This window comes from Urocampus carinirostris, chromosome 8 (assembly GCF_059441175.1).
Source record: "Urocampus carinirostris isolate Australia breed hairy pipefish chromosome 8, RoL_Ucar_1.0, whole genome shotgun sequence".
Lineage (NCBI taxonomy): Eukaryota > Metazoa > Chordata > Actinopteri > Syngnathiformes > Syngnathidae > Urocampus > Urocampus carinirostris.
The window spans coordinates 6,841,373-6,861,664 of record NC_142356.1 but is presented as its reverse complement, the minus strand read 5'-3'; the positions used below and the strand labels follow the sequence as shown (position 1 = coordinate 6,861,664).

At 37.8% G+C, this 20,292-nt stretch overlaps 1 protein-coding gene across 1 annotated transcript in view; it reads left to right on the top strand.

Annotated features, from left to right (window-relative positions):
- The window catches only part of evpla (envoplakin a), a 33,949-nt gene that overhangs the window by 7,392 nt on the left and 6,265 nt on the right, over positions 1 to 20,292 (top strand). The window contains exons 2-18 of the mRNA XM_088341458.1: positions 826 to 925; positions 1,914 to 2,068; positions 3,514 to 3,637; positions 3,705 to 3,836; positions 4,823 to 4,864; positions 6,344 to 6,505; positions 8,260 to 8,367; positions 8,432 to 8,527; positions 10,989 to 11,099; positions 13,287 to 13,433; positions 13,502 to 13,656; positions 15,050 to 15,147; positions 15,234 to 15,406; positions 16,115 to 16,287; positions 17,480 to 17,618; positions 17,687 to 17,880; positions 17,981 to 18,131. Of these exons, the coding sequence (XP_088197584.1) occupies positions 826 to 925; positions 1,914 to 2,068; positions 3,514 to 3,637; positions 3,705 to 3,836; positions 4,823 to 4,864; positions 6,344 to 6,505; positions 8,260 to 8,367; positions 8,432 to 8,527; positions 10,989 to 11,099; positions 13,287 to 13,433; positions 13,502 to 13,656; positions 15,050 to 15,147; positions 15,234 to 15,406; positions 16,115 to 16,287; positions 17,480 to 17,618; positions 17,687 to 17,880; positions 17,981 to 18,131 (2,260 nt within the window). The remainder of the gene's footprint in view (positions 1 to 825; positions 926 to 1,913; positions 2,069 to 3,513; positions 3,638 to 3,704; positions 3,837 to 4,822; positions 4,865 to 6,343; positions 6,506 to 8,259; positions 8,368 to 8,431; positions 8,528 to 10,988; positions 11,100 to 13,286; positions 13,434 to 13,501; positions 13,657 to 15,049; positions 15,148 to 15,233; positions 15,407 to 16,114; positions 16,288 to 17,479; positions 17,619 to 17,686; positions 17,881 to 17,980; positions 18,132 to 20,292) is intronic.

The following is a 20,292-nucleotide window of genomic DNA, read 5'->3' as shown; positions in this document are numbered from 1 at the left end:
TTTGTAATTATGCAAAAAGAAACAAACATATCTCTGAAACTTTTACAGTAAATAAATTACAATTTCAACACAACTAATCTTTCTCTTAAACCAAAAACTAACAGTGCAAGAAATAAAATTAGGCTTAGCAGCAACTCGTATAGAGGTGCATAAAACCGTAAATAAATAAAGTGAATACAACCAACATGGCTTAAATTGACTTAAAACAAAAATGTATAGATATTTCAACGGATTGAAAAGCACTCCTTTTCAAGAGCCAGATTTACGAACTAATGTTACGGTAACAGCTAATCACTTAGCCTTCAAACTGCGTTTTTTATGCTCTCTTAATCACAAACACACATGCTTGATTGACCAACTAGTGTTATGATAAGAGCTTATATATCAGTATCCACTTGAAGGTGCTTCCCTAAAACAAGTCAACTACCCTTTTTACGCCATCTCTTAATCACACGCTCGCTCTTCAACTACAGACTTTTTAAAATCACAATATTATCATCGGTCTTGACACAGGCATGTCAGGACTCAGAAGTTAGCAGAGCTGCTCTATCATTGTTTTTCCTACTTTAGTGGCTCCGGCCCCGGTCGCTTATGCAATCAGAAGGTGAGGGGTATGTAGCGTCAGAAACAGAGGGCGGAAAAGAGGGAGAGAGAGGCTCGTCTGCATCTGAGCCTAAATAACCCAGTTTTAGATATATTCATAAATATATAATCGTTCTGTCGAATAAACAAAAATGCTGATACCGATATCCGTCAAACCCTTAAATATCGGTGCAGATCATCGGTCAACTTCTAGTCAAAATGTTGTCAACGTTTTTGTTGCAGGACGGCGCCCACCGACCTGGCCATGCTGATAGCTCAAATGCAAAAGAATGCTGACATTGTGGAGAAAGACATCCTCCGGTCCGAGCAGCTCTTGGCAGAGGTGAGAAGTTACGACAAGGTCTCAATCCGTGTTAAACATCTCTATCGATATACCAAAGCCAAGAAGACACTCACATTCACCAAACATCCAGTCCACTTTGCTCTTCCCAACCTGACACCGAACATTAAGCTCACTGCACCGCAAGGGGTAAGTTTCTGTGTCATGCAACTCTTCATCAGCAGAGAGGCCGACACTGGTTTACCCACTCCGCATCATATGGTTTGATCCCACCTCTGCCCCCCGCTGCGTTTATCAGACATTCTTAACTATCCTTCGGCATTCACATCTATCCCTAGCACATACTCTTGCATCCATTAAATTAACCGACCTCACATCTAGAGCACATTTCACAACATCCTTCCAACCATTTTTTTTTCACCACTTCTGCACTACATACTCTTTCGGTCCAACGGCCTTCATCTGTTCTTTCGATCTTTCCAAACCATCTCGGAACATTTTCATCAACCCTCTCAGCAAGATCTCTCACCACACCAGTTCTTTTCCTTACTCCCTCATTACTTAACCTATCCCGTCGTGTCACTCCAAACATACTACGCAAAAATCTCTTTTGAAAGACTCATTTACTCTCAAAACCCATACATCACTGTTGGTACCACCACACCATCCTCACTTTCCATCCATTCGCAGATATGAACAATCCGTTCAGCACACTTACTGCCTTGCACTTTTCACCCACTCTCTTTTTCACATCCTCCTCCAAACCACCACCTGCTGCCACATACAAACCCAAATACTGAAAACCATCCTGGAACTTGACACCATTCAATAAAATCTCTAATCCAACTACCTCGCAATCTTTCGAACACCTCATTACCGTACTCATGTCTCCATTCACCTTAAGCTTCCTTCTCTCATCCACAATCAAACCCCACTACCAAAGCCCCAAGTCCTGCTGCAGAGTCAGCCACCAAAGCAGGGTCTCACACGTGTTAATCCTAGATAAATAAAATGCATTTTCTCTGGCCAGGATGCGGAAAACGACAAGAACGAGATCCCTCTGAAGCATGAGAACGTGCTTAAGGACACTTTGGGTGAAGCCGAGAGTTTGCTGAAAGATCTCTTCTTGGACGTGGACAAGGCCAAGAAGCTGAAACATCCACAGGCCAGAGAAATCGAGAGCGAGTGAGTCCTTTCGACACACGAATAAAATAATTTCCAAGAGGAAAAAAAAAAAGATTTTGACTTGAGAAAGATGACATTCAAAGTAAAAGCTCATTTGCACAATTTTGTATGGCTTTAATTGAAAAAGTATATTTTTATTGTAAGTTTTTGTTATTTTATTATCCTAATTTGACCATAATTGTCCTGTTCATTACAAAATATATTATATTTTATATTTTTTTTATATATTATTATTTATTATATTTATATTATTATATTTATATTATTATTTATATATTATATTTCATATATATTATATTAACAATATTATAAATAATTCAAGTACTTATTTTTTTCACTATAAATAAATCCGCATTTTTCTTATTTGATATTTTAAGCTATCTCTCTAGTAAAATTGAGTTCTTGCAATGACAGTATATATGAGTATATATTTAGCCAAATTTTATATTATGGGGACAATAAGTTAAAGTGAAACTAGTATAAAAATATTAGGAAAAGCTAAAATACGTTTTTTTTTGAAAATATCTTTATTATAAATAGTGGAAAAAAGTACCTATAATTTAAAGAAAAAAAATCAAAAAAAAATCCTTATTGTTCTGAAAAAGGATACAGCAAGTATTTTTTTCTATTTTATACTTTTAAGTGAAATAGAACAATAATACGGTCCTATTTTTTTCGATTTTATAATTTTCTATAGTTAAAATTATCTATAATAAAAAAATAAGAACTAATTCAAATAAAGAATACTAGCCAAATACATACAAAATGAAGTATTTAAGTCTAAGTAAATACAATTCTAAAATCATTATTCTAAAAATACAGTAAATAAGTTAATTTTTTTATTGAATACTTCTTGAGAAAAATAGGAAAATTATGCATCAATGTTTTTTTTCTAATTTTTCGAAATCATTTAACTAGTATTTAATTTTCAAAAACGGAATATAATAGAATTTAATAAGTTTTTTTAATAAATAGTAAACTTTAAAAAATTAAAAATACAATGAAATGGTAAATGGTCTGTATGTATGTCGCGCTTTTCAAGTCCTCCCAAAGCGCTTTACAATGTGCTTCACACTTACCCATTCACACACACTCACACACCATTAGGGAGTCAGCCATGCAAGGCGCCTACCTGCTTATTGGGGGCATTAGGGATTCAGTGTCTTGCCCACTCTGACATATAACACGGAGGAGCCGGAAATCAAACCTGCGACCTCTTGGTCCCATAAATAAATAAATAAAAATAAAGTAAAAATACTCTGCAAAAAAAACCCAACTAAAATATTCAAATGAAAATAGTAAATTGCGTCAAAATATGACCTAAAACCGACCAAGAGGATTTCTTTTTTTCCTCGGGTTGGGGCGGATCCAAAAGCTCCCCCCAACAGATGTGTTCTTCCATTTTTTTCCACAATTTCACCGAATAAACTCTATTCCCCTTCCAGTGTCCTCCACCTCCACGAGCGCTGGCTGAAGGACACCACCTTCTACCGAGACATCTACGAGCAGATCGACGACGTGTCTTTGATGCCCAGGATCGACTGGGCGCCCGTTTTTGCGCAGAAGCAAGTAAGTATGTTCTGAGCACGTCTTCTACCGGGCCAAAATATTCACTTTATTCCCTGCACTTTTGCAGAAACTGGTGAGCAGCAACCTCTACGGACCTTCCCTGGGAGAACTGGAGAAGCAGATCGCGTCTCACAAGATCCTGCACCAAGAGATCGAAGCCTACAACCCGCAACTGTGTGTTAGCTCTGCCGGGACTAAGGTAAACCAGATGGTGCCGCCAAACTCTATATCAAAGACCCCCGGGATACGGCAGCTCCACTTTAAGGCGTGCTCGGTTTACAATGTGATAAAAGTCCTTTTATGGTTACCCTTTATGGCATTTTCCCACTTTGCGCTTAAAAAATATTCAAAGTTTGCTATGAAAAGCTATGTCCCTAAGATGCCTCTCTGCTATTGGTCAATGTGATATTAGATCCATGTCTGCTATTCGTTTGTATCATTAAAATGCAGATATGCCATAGACTGAACTACCTCCCACAATGCCTTTTCTCATCATTCGGTTCAGATTTTTTGTATAAAAGAGAATTAGAACAGTCTTTGTCATTGATATCAACGTCTTGAGATTAGACATGGCACTCCAGGGTTTCTCTCTCTTTCTCACTCTTTCTCTCTCTCTCTCTCTCTCTCTCTGTCTCTGTCTCTGTCTCTGTCTCTGTCTCTGTCTCTGTCTCTCTTTTCTCACTTTTCTCACTTTCTTTCTGTCCCTCTCTCTGTCTAAGTCTATTTTTCTTTCTGTTCCTCTTTATCCCTTTCTCTCTCTTTTTTACCTTCTTTTGCTCTCTTTTTTTCCTTTTCTCTCTCTCTCTCTCTCTCTCTCTCTCTCTTTCTTGCTTTCCTCTTCTATCTTTCACTCCTTCTATTTCTCTTTGGATTTCTTTCGCTCTTTCTCTTTCTTTCCCCCTCTCTCACTATTTTTTTTTTATCTCTTTTGTTTCTCACATTTTCTTTCTCTCTCTCTCTCCCCCCTATCTCTTATTTTCCCTCCCTCTTTCTCTTATTTCTTTATCTCTCTTTTTCTTTTTCTTTAATCTACTAGTCCGGAACCCAAGAGAATGTTCGTTCGATCCTGTGGCCCCTGAGTTCAAACGAGTTTGATGCCCCTGGTGTAGATCACTTTTTTACTTCCAGGAACAGATTTTTTTTCCCCGGTGTATTAAATACTGTTCTTATTTTCTTGTCTTTCAGGAGAACTACGTGGCCCTTAAGAAACAATACAACGGCCTTTTGGTGAGTGTTATCATGTTAGTGAGTTGTGTGGGGGTCTAAAAAGGGACCACTTACATGTGGGAGAGCTTTAAAAGTTGGCTAACTTTAGAAAATACACCAGGCAAGAGACTTGTTGAGTTTTCTTAACAACTGACAGAGCCAGGAAATTTACCCGCTTTCAGCTCGCCAGCATAACTCCTTCTGACACCCCCCCCTCCTCCTTCTGCGCTGTGTTTTATTGCAGTCACAAGTGTGGAATGTTTGAGACAAAGAGAAAACGACCATCCCCCCTGGAACAGTATACTTTTAAACAAAGACAGGAAAACTAGGAGACGCCAAAAGTGCCATACAACCGATTAGAAATACACACCTCTGAGCAAATACGTTTAAGCCTACTTTACAGTTGACAAAATTCCCTTCTTGAATCTTGTTGACCAGTTAATCAAATTCAATATGAATCTTGTATTTAATCGCGTACAAGAACTGTCAAGATTTAAAAACTGTTGTCTAAAAATAGTCTTAGACATCCCTGGAAGGCATTGGATTAATTGCCACTGAAAGATCATCAATTTCCATGTTTTTTTTAGTATATTTTTAAATTTTTATTTTATTTCTAGTGAAAAGTAATTGTTAAGATGAGCATAATTTTCTGATATAGTATTGCTTATTTTACGTTTGTTTTACTATAAAAGCAAATCATATTTCTTTCTAAAACCTTCCTACCTTTTTAGCTAATTCACAAGCTAGCTAGCTAGCTATTTACATTTTTTGCATGCTATCGAGCTAACATTTAATCTAGTTTTGCTAGTTATCAAGCTATATATTGGCCTCCTTTCCAGCTTTTTTGGCCTCCTTTCCAAGTTACCTATTTACTTTTTCCACATTTTACTTAAAATTTTCCCGTTCCTACAAAAATATTTTATATTCTTTAAGTCTTTTTGTGATCATGGGTTATACAAATAAATACAATTGTTATTATATTATTGATTCGAAAAAATATATAAATAAAATAGCCAAGATAATCTGCTGGATTAAATCATTCTGAAAATTATTCTTTTTTCCATTAATACTATTTTGATAATTAAAATATATATATAAATATTTTGTGAAATTAGAAAAATAATACATAAAATGATCATGTTTATCCGCCATATGCAAACTTTTGTTGCCTGTGGATTTTTTCATGATAGCACGGCACCCAAAAAAATAAACAAAAGGGAAAACACCAAATATATTCACAAAAACAGCCGTACGATATAATAATACGTAAACATAAGCGCAAAGGGAGTAGGCTCACGTTTTGCCTACCACCAATTCTATTCCATTTCCTTTTTGTTCATTTTGAGTCTTGTTTTACGATTATAATAAAATAAATACTGGATGAAAAAGAAAGAGTACAAAACAAAAAAAATTCAACAAATGTATGCAAGTCCACAAAGAAAATATAAGAATATCTCGAAATTTCTCGCTCCCCATTTTAAATCCTCCCTTCTCTCGTAGGAAACCTCCAAGTGGCGCGGCCATTACCTGGGCAGCCTTTACGAGTATATGCAAGGCTGCAACAAGGAGTTGACCTTCCTGGGAGACGAGCAGAACAAAATCAAGAAACAGGACTGGAGCGACCGAATGGTGGATCCTCCTGATGTCCGCCGCCAGTACGAGGTTAGAACCCATCAAATTGTCTGTTACGAGGCACGCTAACTAGGGCTGCAACTAACAACTATTTTAATAGTTATCTAATGCAAACTATGTAAACTACTATCAACTCTATGTAAACAATTACCGTATTTTCCGCACTATAAGGCGCACCGGGTTATAGGGCGCACCCCCAAAAAATAGTTTTTGGTCCTATATCTTCCATACATAAGGCGCACCGGATTATAAGGAGCTACAATTGGAACGTCGACAAAACAGTCAGATGATTCAGTCAAACTGATTACCCCCTTAACATTCCGAAAGCTTGCAAAGACGTGTCGAGAACACGTGCGGATGCGGTGTCCGTACGATGTCACTCAAATGCATCGTTCCAAATATCATTCGGAAGGTTAAAGTCTTGGGATTCAAAAAATGCCAAACATTTCTTAGTTTCCATTTTTTCTTTTTTTGCTGGCCACTGTGTGGACAGCAAAGTAAGAATTTTATTGTGCAGGGAAACGTAGTGCTTTACTGTGCATATGACAAAACTTTGAATTGAATTGAGTTTAAAAATAGACTCATCACAGAAACATCAAGATCGTTCTAAAACAAGATACCGGGAAAATATAAAGTCACATAGCTCACCAAAGTTCTCTTGCAGCCATCACGTTCAATAATGATACATAACCATTTGTCTTCTTACAACCGTGAGTGTAGTAAATCCAGGAGAGTAAAATATTTACAAATATAGAATAGTAAAAAATGTTTTCTCTATGCCGTAGTGCAACCCAACGTGTGATTCACATTCATCTTTTTCGGCCAATTGCAGGCTTTGTTTCGCCCCTTTAGCCTATGCGAGCCTGTAAATGATAAAAAGGATCCGCCCCCTTTACCTCCGAATAACTTTAGCCAATAGTGACTGATTCAAATGATGATTGACACATTGGTTAGGAAATGAAACGCCGGTATATAAATCCCAGCATACATCGCGGACGACTTCGCCTTCGAGGGAAAATCTAGTCGGCGGCTGCTGCATTAGTTGCAAGACTTTGCGACTTAATATTGATCCATATATAAGGCGCACTGTATTATAAGGCGCATGGTCAGCTTTTGAAAAAAATAAAGGCTTTTAGGTGCGCCTTATAGTGCGGAAATAGTTGATTTATTATCAGGGTTCGTACAGGTGCAATATTGGAAGTAGGGTTAAATAGACTCAGTCAACTGGAAAATCACTGTGGAGGTAATTTCGGATCAGGTCGGCAGGCATCTCAACTGTCCTTTTAGGGCACTAGGTTGAGGACCCCCAAGCTAGCATAAACCTCAACTCTCTTTTATAGTCAAATATTCGTGTATAAAATGTACAATGCATGTCTTTAAATCTGCATTCGCTTGAACGTTACTTTAATCTTACAGAGGCGAGTCAGACTCCGTTTTGTTCAACCGTCTGACATGCTCTTTATATGTTCCTGTGTCACTGAAGTACTGCCATGATATGCAAGTTCTGCATTGCAGTATTTTTATACGCTGCATCCAGACTAAAATGCTCCTAAGATGTATTCAAGTTTGGGACGCGTACTTGATGTTGATGCTGTCATTTCTGTATGTTACCGCCTGAGAGAGAGACGCTATGGCGCATGAGCAGAGATTGTGTTCATGTAGAGATGTCTCACTCTGTTAGAGAAACGCGTCCGGTGATGATCATCGACAATAAAACCGACCGTCGACGATTTCCATTATCGATTTTCGTCAACAACGTCGACTAACGGCCTCTTCCTTTCCAGAACTTCAAGAACAACAGTCTGCTGTCCCACGAGAGCGAGGTGAATAAGCTCCAGGATGAAGGCGACAGGCTCATCGAAAACAAGCACCCTGCCAGTGCCACCGTCCAGGTACGCCAACCGTTTGCAATTCGCTGAGTCGCCATTTCCTTCACGATGTTTCTCCCGCTTGCAGGCGAACCGGGACGCTGTACGCAACGAGTGGCAGAAGTTCCTTCATTTGTGCATTTGTCAGGAGACTCACCTGGATAATTTGGAGCAGTACAAAAAGGTAAACAATGGAAAAGACACTGGAGATTTAACATTAGTCTTCACTATGTTTGTGACCACCTAAGAACTTAAATTTATATATATAACATACAGCCTTGGATGGCTACCTCTGGCTGTCTGTGTGTAAATGGGTAAAGTCTGAAGTACATTGTGAAGCAAGGTCTTCAGTAACTAATTAAAAAGCGCTTCACAAATGTAGTCCATTAACCATTTACTATGTAATCAATTCCCCCAAAAGTCATAGCTTATAATTGATTTATTTAAATCACCCCTCAGATGTTTTAGTGGTTGACTGATCCTATTTTAACCCTGTTTCTATTATTGACATCTTAGTAATAACATGTTAATAACATAGTAATAACTTGATAGGTTGTTAACTTAGAAATGCACATCGAACTGGTAGCCCTTCACTCTAATCTGTAATTAAGTACATCAGGAGTCTTTTCATGAGTACTTCTGGCTCGGAGTAAATATTTTGGAATCATTTTAGTTCCGGTACATGCAAAGGCTGGTTTGGCATATGCATAGCTGGGGCGACACATCAGCCATCCAGTACAGTATATATAAGGCACAGTCTCAACTATAGTTTACACACGAGGTGTCACACCAACAGACCCTGTTTTTATTGTATATCGCTTAAAAATCCTTTATGTGGAAGCTCATTAAACAATCAGTTTACTGTTGAGATACTTTATGATGACAACCCACAGAACAAACTGTAAACACCCTAAAATACCAGCAAGTCACCCAGAGCAATTTGATTTGGTGAGCCGTGGCAGTGGTATCCATGCAGTGCACCCTCTGCTCTCTCAAACGCCTCAACTGCGCTGAAGGAAAATGCGTCAGTTTAATTCTTGTTTGCAGTATTTTTACGAAAGAACTCTGCTAGCACCTTGTTTGGAAACCATGATTTAAGAAAAAATGACGATCAAAAAGAGCCTTTGTTAACAAGTTTAAAGTGGCGTATTTGATGATGTGGGACACAAGCTCTGGCATTATTATCATTTCATATATTCTATCAAGCAACCAGTTCAGGGTGTCCCCTGCCCACTGCCCGAAGATAGCTGGGATGGGCTCCAGCACCCCCGCGGCCCTACTGAGGATAAGCGATGCAGATAATGAATGGAAATTCTCTCAAGTCGTCAAACGCCACACAGTGAAATCAATTGCGCTGAAGAATCAGCTTTTGTCTGGAGAGCGTGTATGGCGGTTTTACTTATTTTTCTTAAAATATATGTTGTTGCTTGTAGACCTATCGTAAATGAAGTATATCAGCTTTTATTAGAAATTAAAATTTTCAATGCAAACTAAAAGTTCAAACTAATGTCTGTAATTTTAAACGAAAGAAAAAAAGTTCAGCCTGATGTCAGGAAACCACAAGACCAAGGTGCATAAAAAAAACGAACTGAAACTTTAAGAATTGGCTGATACCACAAAAATGCGGAAGGCTGGCAAGCAGAAAACTGAAGTTGCGGTTTCCTGTTGATCTATACACAATGTTCCCTCTAAGCTGCGTGTGTGTGCAATTGCGCACTACCCAGAGCTTTTCCGCGCACAAGAAAATCAGGGCTCAAAATTGCTAATTAAAAAGCGAATTAAGTTAAAGTTATAGTGCATGGAGGTAAAAATACACGGGTTCCCCTGACGCTGTGTTCTAAATGCGGTATTTTGAAGTCGAAGTGGAACGGAGTTGAGTAAAGTTAGTAGAGTTTGTCGAGAACCGGCTTCTTCGGCTCGGCTCACTAAAAAGAACCGGCTCTTTTGGGTCCTAAACGGCTCTTCAGGTTGTTTTATCTTCTTTAATCCCTACACGACCAAATATTATGTAAAATTGTGCACAAAATGACTTAAAGGAAGGGGGGAAATAGAACAAAATAGAAAAAAATACCAAAATGAAAAAGTAGTGAAAAGCTGAGAAAAAAACAAAACAAAGAAGGAACAAGTTTGTGTTGCAATCAAATAATTTCCAAATCTAGCAGGTTAATCTTGTTGCCAACATTGTACAACGCCTCAAAAAAGGTATGAAATCTTGCTTCAAAATGTCATAGAGAGACTACTGCTAAGATTATCCGATTCAAGACTTGTATTGTGGTGGACTCTAGTTCATAATCTGCCAGTAAAAACTTCTCCAGAAGCAGTTCAGATCCAGCTTCTTCATTTACCAACATTCATCTCACCCGAAATTCAACGAACGCGCCAAGGACAAGATCAGAATCTACGATCCTTCTTCAGGCTCTCTCAAAAAGAATAAGAAATCAAAATATTTTGCTTTTATGGCTCTTCGGGTCCAAAAGGTTCTTGACCCCTGATGTACATCTTCAAAAATGTTACTGAACCCTGGTTTTACACCATCCACCAAAGTTTTAGGTCTCACATCCATTGTAACGGTGGTCTGTGCAGCCCTTTGAGACTTTTTTTGTGATTTTGGGCAATAAAACTAAATACATTTCATCCCCGGGCAGTACCAACTGGACTCTGAGCAGCTGGCGGAGAATCTGAGCAAACTCAACAGTAGCTTGGACCCGAAGATGGCCAGCAGGATGAGCAACTCGGAGATGATGCTTCAGCTTGAGGTATTTTTTTTTCTCTCATGTTTTGAAATTTGAGTGGAGCTAGTTGTTGTTCTTTTTTGACTTGGAAAAACAAGATGAAATATTTAAACGTGAGAAGATAATAGGATGGATTGTCTCAGAAAGTTTGAAAATCGGGATTTTTTTTTTTCTGTAACGCAACTTCTTCCTCATACCATGAGGCTCTTTAACTCCACCCGGGGGAGTAAGAGCCCACATTAAACCACACCCCCACATTGCTTATTACCCTATTTTTATGACAGTGTGTATTTTATGTAGCACTATTTAAATACTCTATATCAACACGTTACATTGGGAATTTATGTATTATATTCCTTTTACTTTATTATTGTTTTATTTTCAACACAAGGATACTGCTGGAAGTGTGAATTTTCCTACGGGGATGAGTAAAGTATCCATCCATCTATCTATCTCTATCTATCTATCTAGACATCTATCTAGTGATTCTATCTATCTAGACATCTATCTATCTATCTAGACATCTATCTATCCATCTAGACATCTATCTAGACATCTATCCATCTATCTAGACATCTATCCATCTATCTAGACATCTATCTATCTAGCCATATATCTAGACATCTATCCATCTATCTAGAAATCTATCCATCTATCTAGACATCTATCCATCTATCTAGACATCTATCTATCTAGCCATATATCTAGACATCTATCCATCTATCTAGACATCTATCCATCTATCTAGACATTTAGACATCTATCTAGACATCTATCCATCTATCTAGACATCTATCCATCTATCTAGACATCTATCTATCTAGCCATATATCTAGACATCTATCCATCTATCTAGAAATCTATCCATCTATCTAGACATCTATCCATCTATCTAGACATCTATCTATCTAGCCATATATCTAGACATCTATCCATCTATCTAGACATCTATCCATCTATCTAGACATTTAGACATCTATCTAGACATCTATCCATCTATCCATCTAATCTCTATCTATCTATCTATCTATCTATCTATCTATCTATCTATCTAGACATCTATCTAGACATCTATCTATCTAGACATCTATCTATCTAGACATCTATCTATCTATCTATCTATCTAGACATTTATCTATCTATCTAACTATCTATCTACAAGCCATAAATTCTGGATTTCTTACATAACAACTGAAATACTGCAAGATTTTTATTATTTTTAATATAGCTTATTATGGCTTATAGCCTAGTAGGGTACTTTTAATGATATGCAATCTGAGTTTTCGCCATAATCATTAATTGTATATAATACCAAAAGAAAAATATAACACTTCGAAAAAATGGTTAAAATTCCTTAAAAATTACCAAGAAAATATTTGCTGAGTTAGAATTAAAAAAAAAAAAAACCTAAATCTTTTTTATTATTATTATTTGAGTGTAGCTAGCTGTTCCTCTTATTTAACTGAATTAAAAACAAAAGTTAAAAAAAAAATATATAACTAGACAGTATCATGGCAGTAACACAGTGACACACGAACATATAAAGAGCATGTCAGACAGTTAAACAAAACGGAGTCTGACTCGCCTCTGTAAGATTCAAGTATATATATAATATATAAATGAGCAAAATTCCCTGTCAATGGTCAGTAACTTATTCTTTTTAGTGCAGCGTTTAGCTATAACAGTTGAGGAAATATGGTTAGAAAATTAATAAAATAATATATACTCCCTATGTCCTTAAAAGTCTTATTAGCCTTTGTCTTCAACCCATCCTCCCTTTCTTCTTTTCGGGAAATTTGTCTATTTTGTGATGTGATATTTGCTGCGACATTATTGAAAAGAAAAATATAATTGTGAAAACTACTAAATACAATATATATAAGAGCAAAATTCAATGGAAAAACAACCAAAAACATGAATTTGTAGAGATTAGTAAAAAATATATTTCCCTTTTTTTTAAATTAAATGTAGGTAGTTGTAAATGGTAGCAAATAAATCCTTGCATATTGTCTGTATTAGGCTCACTTTTCCGGTCTAATGTTAATTGTCCATCAAAAATGTAAAATATACATGTAATTGATATGCAGCCGAGTCATGTCCCACCGAATCAAAATTGCATTTCATGGAAGTAATGAATATTTGGATTTTGACGCTCTAACCAGATGATGATTTCCTCACACGTTTCTGTTTGCTGTGTTGTTTCTCCATCAGGCCGAAGAGAAATCCGTGCAAGACTGCGAGCATCTGCTAGCCGACTTGAGGAAACGCAGCACCAGCATTGTGCCCCTGAAACATCGCCGTACCCCACCCAATCGATCGGTCACGCTGGAGTCCCTCTGCGACTGGGAGTCCAACAAGGTAGAGCGTCTTCAGACCTTCGATGTGATCCGAACCGACGCTCAATGTCTTCCTGTTTCCTCTTGTAGGGCTCTCTGTCAAGAGGCGAGAAGTGCACTTTGAAATCCAACCCGGAGCTTGAGAACTGGGACGTCATCAACAATAAAGGGGTTACCAACACCTTCCCGGGGGTTTGCTTCACTATCCCACCACCTGATCCGGAGGCCATTAATAGAGTGGACCTGTAAGTAGGAGAACATTCGGGTAAAAGTAGCCACAGTATAACCTCAGAATACGACGTGAGTCTTTCGAGGTAGGGATTGCAAAGTGAAATGACTCTATAGCAGGGGAGAGGAACTTACGCTAGTTCGCTAATGCCTTCCAAAATCCAAATATAATGTAATATCATGTAAGTGTATTGATGTAAGTATAATGTACAGTGGAACCTCGGTTCTCGACCATAATCCTTTCCAGAACCCTGTTCGAAAACCGATTTGTTCGATCACCGAAATCATTTTTCCCATTAATAATAATGTAAATCGTTTTAATCCGTTCCAACACCCTGAATGTTTACCTTGAATGTTTAACGTAAACATAAAGCTAACCCAGGCTAATCGGACGTCCACGTGATCGTAATCTTCCGTACGAAAGATTACGCTACCATGAACGTGTAAAAATAAAAAAAAGGTTAAAGAAAATAATTATGAATATTATTTCTTACCTTTGTGGTGGTCAGCAGAAGGCGCAGGTGGACGGTGGGGTATTCCCTAGCAAGATCAGACACTCGCACACCTCCTTCATATTTTGCGATTATGAAGGAGAGTAAGAAATCGCACTCCCCCAATGGCTAGTGACTCATTTATTAAAAACTCAGCCATAGAACAACACATCTGATTGGCTTAAGCGAGATCACATGAATACAATAAACTAATCGGATTGGTTTGGACAGAAATCACATGTCTAAATGAAGTGAAGAATGCTGGTCACTAGATGGCATGTGAGCGCAATAAATGAGCAGTGAGGAAAGTGAAACTTTGTAACACAAAAGGCGTCACTGAGGAGTCAAGGTCATGGTAATTCATCTAAACAATGTTCAGTGTTGTCTTTTGGATACTGCCTGATTCCTTAGCAAGGTTAACGATGCATGTGCCTTCTTCGTTTTTCTTGTTAATTGCAAGCTTTATTTCCATGGTGATGATGTTTTTGCTACTCCTTTAGTTTTGCCAAAGTCTTTGGACATATAGCTAATAAATACAGTACAAAAATACAATATTGTATTGCACTAGCTCACAAAGTCTTAGAGAGGTACACGAGATTCGGGTCTTAACGAAAAGAGAAAAAGGTATTGTAGGATGTAGATTAGCTAAGGGCATAGCAGCCTCTTTGATATGCCATGACGCAACCCAATAGCAGACTATCATTTTACATATTTCGACCAATAGCAGGCAGGCATCTTAGAGATGTAACTCTACATATACACGAACATCATAAAGTTTGAATTTTGTTGTTGACATCGTATAGTGCAGAAATTCCATAAAGAGGGGTCGGAAAAACCCATTTCTCCACGTTGTAAGGTGAAAACATGGTAATCTCGTAACGCACCTAACCTAGGGGTCTTCTCTACTTTCAATTTCCAGTTTGGGTGGCGAACTAGGAGACATCAAGAAACGGAGAGCCTCGCTAGCAGCTTCCCTCAACAATCACAAGAACGAATTGGCCAGAGCTCAACAATCAGGTCAGCTTCCATCCCGGGTATCACATCAGGAGCTCCTTGCTGAACCAAAAAAAAAAAAAACACTTTTTTTCATGTTTTCCCATCAGCCCCGGTCTCGGCTCCAACGCTGGATCCAAGACTGTCAGCCTTGGGGCTCCGTTTGGACAAACTGAACGCCGACCTGAACAACGCCGATAAAGACTTGCTTGGACGCATGCGAGCACCGCTCAGTCACTCCAATCCCAGTGTTGATTTGATGAGCAGGCTGAAGGACCAGGAAGTAAGGAAGTACTCCAGTATTCCAGTGTAAACTGCTTTAGAGCACATTTATTTATTACAGAATCTAAGTTGGCCAAATGGTGGAAAAGAAAAAAAGAAAAACTCCCTCAGAAAAATCTCTCTATCCCTTTTGTCGCATCCCTTAGCCGAGGGATGGGGAAAATGAGAACATGGCTAGGTTTTGCCGTGCTTCCTGAATGGGGAGACGAGGCGGTAGCTTTCGGCCTTCTTGGTTGCCTTTGTCCTCAGGCGCTGTATTTCATTTAGACATACAGTGAAATCATTCCTGGCATGAATATAACACACAGATGCAGATATTTCATCTTTTGGTTACATATGAACACTTTGGGGTTTCAAATCTTATAGTTGTTGGTCGTCAGTGATCGGAAAAGGGTTAGGGGAGATGGATTTGTGGCAGTGTAGTTCCCCAACAGTATACACAAACATTATTACATCACACTTTTTTCAATTTTTCCGTCTCTGGTAGACAAGCTGATACAGGCGGCAAGCAGTCACTAGCGATGAGCGGTCTCTAGTGGTAGACTACGGGACTGTTCGTGAACGGGATTTTCCATAGTAAAGCCAGGTCGATTTTTGTTATATCGATATTTATCGTGTTCAGATGAGCTCGTATAAAGAAGTACTATTGTAGATCGTTTCTTATAAATAAATTAAACAGATTCCACATGAGTTCTGTTTTTCTTTCTAGCAAGCCGCCCGAGCACTAAAAGGTTTGGAGCAGGAGAAGCTTTCAGCGAAAGCCGAACTACAGCCTCTGCTGTCCAAAGATCCCAGCGCCTCCTTTTCACTGCCGTTTAAAATGAACAATGCCGAAAACAAGTATGATGGCCTATCTGGAATTGCTGACCTCTACACCCGGAAGTAAGTCAAAAAATAAAACTAGCATGAAAAATCTTGTTTCACTGGCTTATTACCAAATTTCTGGACTATAAACTGCAACCTTTGTCACACAATTTCGACCCTGCGGCTTATGCAAAGTAGAAAATGTTTTTTACTGTCGAAAAATGTTTTCGGTGCGGCTTATAGTCAGTTAGGTTTATAGTCTGGAAATTAAGGTACCAGGCTGATGGTAAATTAGTATTTGTATTATTTTACTGTATTTTTAAATGTGTTTTCATCTAGTATAAGATCATTTTTGTTTTTTAAAATTAATTTTACTGATTTTGTTTCTTTTCTTTCTAGTAAAATAAAGAAAACATTTTCAATTTTGAAGAGCTTTAAACCTATTTTTAAGTGAATTAGCGAAAATAATCCTTACATCATCATTTTACTGTTCAGAGATTAAAAATCTGTTATTATAGTGATTTTTTTTTCTAGTAGAATACAATTTTTTAATTTTGAAATATCTATTTTTGCATGCTATTTTTTTAATCTGTTTGATATTTCACTGAATATATGAATTTGTTTATTGTAGTAAAAAATTATTTAAATTTTTTCCTACAGTGATTTTTTTCTACTTTTTTATGTAAAATAATCCTCAGTGTTGTTATTCAAACATTTAAAATCATATCCATTGAAAATAAATTGCAACAGGAAATACTTAGCATTTAGAGAAATATAAGTAATTATTAACCATTATTATATTGTTTTCACTGAACCCACAGTTGTAGGTGTTAATTGATTAGCATTTTTCTAGTGAAAAGGGAAAAAATAATTCCAAATACAAGTTTTATTTATTTTATTATACTGGACATAAATTTTTAATTTTATGATATTTTTTATCTTGTGAAATAAAAATATAGCAATTAATTCTTATTATTACTTTTGCCCATATGTATGATATTTTTTATTTCACAAACAATTCTTAAAACTACACTTCGAAGAAGACAATATTTAAATTGGGCAGATTATCCTGACATTTTTTTGTCTTTTACTTACTGAATAGATTTATTAAAAAGAGGTATATTTCTCAACTGTTTCTAAATATTAAATGCCAACTAGGATCAGCATTTAAAATGACACATTCATTTCCAGTGGAATAACATTTTACTCCGAAAAATTTGTTTTTGTGTATGTCTCTAGTAAGAACCCCTTATTTTTCTTTTCCTTTCAGAGCGAACGCATCCCTCAACCTCGAGAGTCAAATCAAGAAAGTGGACGGTCTCATCTCCGGCTTTGAAAAAAGGCTCAGTGAAGACGGCCCCATCCTTGACGTGCCCAACTCCATTCAAACCGCCAGCGAAAGCCTCCATGTAAATGACAACATTGAAAAAAATGAAATCCCAACAGTCTAATCTCCCTATTCCTTTCTCATCTTCAGCAACAGCGTAAGGCCGTAGCATCGGCTCAGCCCGACATGAGGAAGCTGAGCCAGGATCTGGAAACCACCGAGCAGCTCTGCAGCTCCCTGCAGCAAGGTTATCAGGAGTTCTGCCCTGACATCCAACGCCAGAGAATGGACGTCAAACATCTGCACAACCGCTACGCTAACCTTGACAACCAGCTGAAAGAACGGTAAAATTTGTAAACACGTGGAAGCAAAAACAACAGAAACTCTCTAAATCGCTTCTTTCCCTTCAATTTTGTTCATCCATTCATTCGTTCATACGTTTAGAGAGAACATCCTCCAAGAAGCCGGTGCCAAAAACAACGAATTCCAAAGCTCGGCCAAATCGCTGAATTTCTTCCTCAACAACCTGCCGAAAAACAAGATCAACTACAACGATGATGTGTCTTCGGTTTCGGCCATGCAGAGCTCACAGGAGGTGAGGATACTCCACATTTGGACTTAGGATAACAGATTTTACGTATCCAGGAGAACGCATCAGCATCACGGGCCTCAGGTTTATGGTTCAAAGCGATCCACGATACTTGCAAACCGAAAAAAGACAAATGGGATGCCTCAGTTATCAGATCCGATATTTAGTCACTTGTCACTATAATATTCAATCAGTTAGACTCTAAGCATTTATGTTCCCAGAATATATCTTGATTTCCTATAAAAGTAGTAGCACAACTTATTCCGCCCGGGGGCCCAGCACCTGAAGAAATACCATGCCAGTGTATTGGGGCCCTATTCATTTGAATGTATTTCCAATGGGAGCCTGCAGTACCCTAAAATTCCGCGGTTTCATCAAGATCTTAAGAATAGCTAACCTAAAAGCATTAACAATGAGTAGCTAAATAAATTCTTAGGATTTATGTTCTCCGTTAGATTGTCTGCAGAAGCAATAGCAAAACTTGGTTGTGTCTCCTCTTTACCCCTAGAGGCATTGGTAACTGTAAGAATAGCAAAGGCGAAAGCATCAACAATTAATAGCGAAGTAGATCATATGCGTTTACGTTGCTCAGTAGAATATATTTAGATTTTCGGTAGTTGTAACACTACTTGGTCGTGTCTCCTCTCTACCACTCTGCAACATGCACGAGGCATTGAGTTCTTAGGGTAGATAATTTAAAAACATAAACAATTAATAGCCTAATATATTATGGTCCTTATTAGAATATATAGAAGTAGTAGTTGTGTCTCCTCTTTACCTCTTCGAAATATGCGTGAGGCACCGGAGAGCTCGACCCTATTCAGTAACATGGCTCAGGCTATTGTGATTGCACAAGCTTCTGAACCGTAGGAGTTACATTAAGTTTTGTTTTGTCATTAGAATATATATACATATATTTTTGTACTTTTGCATGTAATTATGTGCGGACACCAATTTAATTAAAACAACTTGTTGTTTAAAATTGACAGCTGACAAAGTCCGCAAACGAGTGTCTTAACCACGACAAAATGTGTTAATGTTCAGGACTATGATCAACACATCTTAAACAAGATTTTTGATTGTGTACTTTTGAATGATTTGGAGAGGGACCACCTTTCATTTTATTGGGATTTAGTGCTTTTTCTTGCCCCTTTTGCTTTATTTATTTTGATTTATTATAGCTCCCAATATATATGCAGCCAAGATATATATATATGTTTTTTAATAGAAAAATGAGTGATTTTCCTTGACCAAGGCATGTAATGAAATGAAATGATCTGCATTTATATAGCGCTTTTCAAGTCAATGACTTCCCAAAGCGCTTTACAATGTGCTCCACATTTCCCAATAGCGGCCTTGCAGCCATGTAAGGCGCTAACCTGCTTATTGGGGGTATTAGGGGTTCAGTGTCTTACCCAAGGACACTTTGACATGTAACACGGACGAGCCCGGATTCGAACTGGGATCCCTTGATCCCAAGACGAGCGCTCTACCTCCTGAGCTACTGCCGCCCCTATCCATTCAGTATTGGAGCACATGTATAGTGTTTTGAAGTGATGTGCTTGCACATAATGAACACACGCAGAATCATATGTACTTTCTGCAATGTCTAAATTTCAGAGTTGGTGCTCTTAACAATATCTTGTCATTATAATAAGTACTGACCAACAAATTACCGTAAGTATTTATGTATAGATAAGTTCAAGCTCTCGTATCTCCAACACTATTTTCTGGAAACATGTCTAACGAAGCTGTGTATTGTTATACATAAACATACAAATATTGCATGTTTTTATTTTTTAAATATAGCATACAGTTAAAAAACAAAGTTATCAGAATCATACTCCAGAAGTAGGCATTTATCGGATATATTATGAACAAACAAATATTCTTATTTTTTTTTTTTGTTCTGTGGTGAGGGGCACTCTCCCTCTGGGAGGTGTGAGAATTCTCGCACTGTGGTCGTAAGAGGCGACTAAAGTGGAGGGAGCGAGGGGACAGGGGATCCTCTCCTCTCTATCTCTACTCCCTAAGAGACAGCAAAGCAAAGAAAGGGGGGCCATGAACCGAAAGGTCTCGCAAACCCTAGTTATAGGGTCACTAAATGTGAGAGGATGTGGAAGTAAAGCGACTGAGTGGAAGTAGGAGGGGATTGGAAGGATGATGA